Source organism: Morone saxatilis, unplaced genomic scaffold (assembly GCF_004916995.1).
Source record: "Morone saxatilis isolate NCDOM2014 unplaced genomic scaffold, NCSU_SB_2.0 Contig4, whole genome shotgun sequence".
Lineage (NCBI taxonomy): Eukaryota > Metazoa > Chordata > Actinopteri > Moronidae > Morone > Morone saxatilis.
This window is the reverse complement of record NW_023339984.1, coordinates 12,444,211-12,444,555: the sequence shown is the minus strand read 5'-3', so window position 1 is coordinate 12,444,555 and position 345 is coordinate 12,444,211. Positions and strand designations below refer to the sequence as shown.

Below are 345 nucleotides of genomic sequence, written 5' to 3'. Positions count from 1 at the left end.
TGTACCTCTGGATCCAGCCATGAAGCCCAGGATGAGGGCCTTCTCTGGTCTGGTGACCTTGTTGGCCGTCTTGAACATCTCCTGAGCTGCGTACATCTGGTCTCTCTGAGGAGCAGAAACACAGCAGAGAATTTAGACACTGACAACTTAAACACACAGAACTTTATGGATAAATTCAACAACACTGAAGAGGAGTTTACGTAAAGTTTATGTGATTTTCAACTACACACGCTCTCCATCTCCACCTTACCGTGAGTGACAGATTCTTTTTGGGCTGGGGCTGTGGTGCTGTAGGGGTCGGTGTCGGGGTCGGAGTCTGGGGTGTGCTGGGAGGCTGGGTGGGGG

General features: G+C 51.0%; 1 protein-coding gene across 1 annotated transcript in view; it reads right to left on the bottom strand.

Annotated features, from left to right (window-relative positions):
- nelfa (negative elongation factor complex member A) overlaps positions 1–345 on the bottom strand; it is a gene marked incomplete at its 5' end in the record, with an annotated part of 1,976 nt that extends 1,631 nt beyond the window's left edge. The window contains 2 exon segments of the mRNA XM_035675345.1: positions 6–105; positions 251–345. Coding sequence (XP_035531238.1) covers positions 6–105; positions 251–345 — 195 coding nt within the window.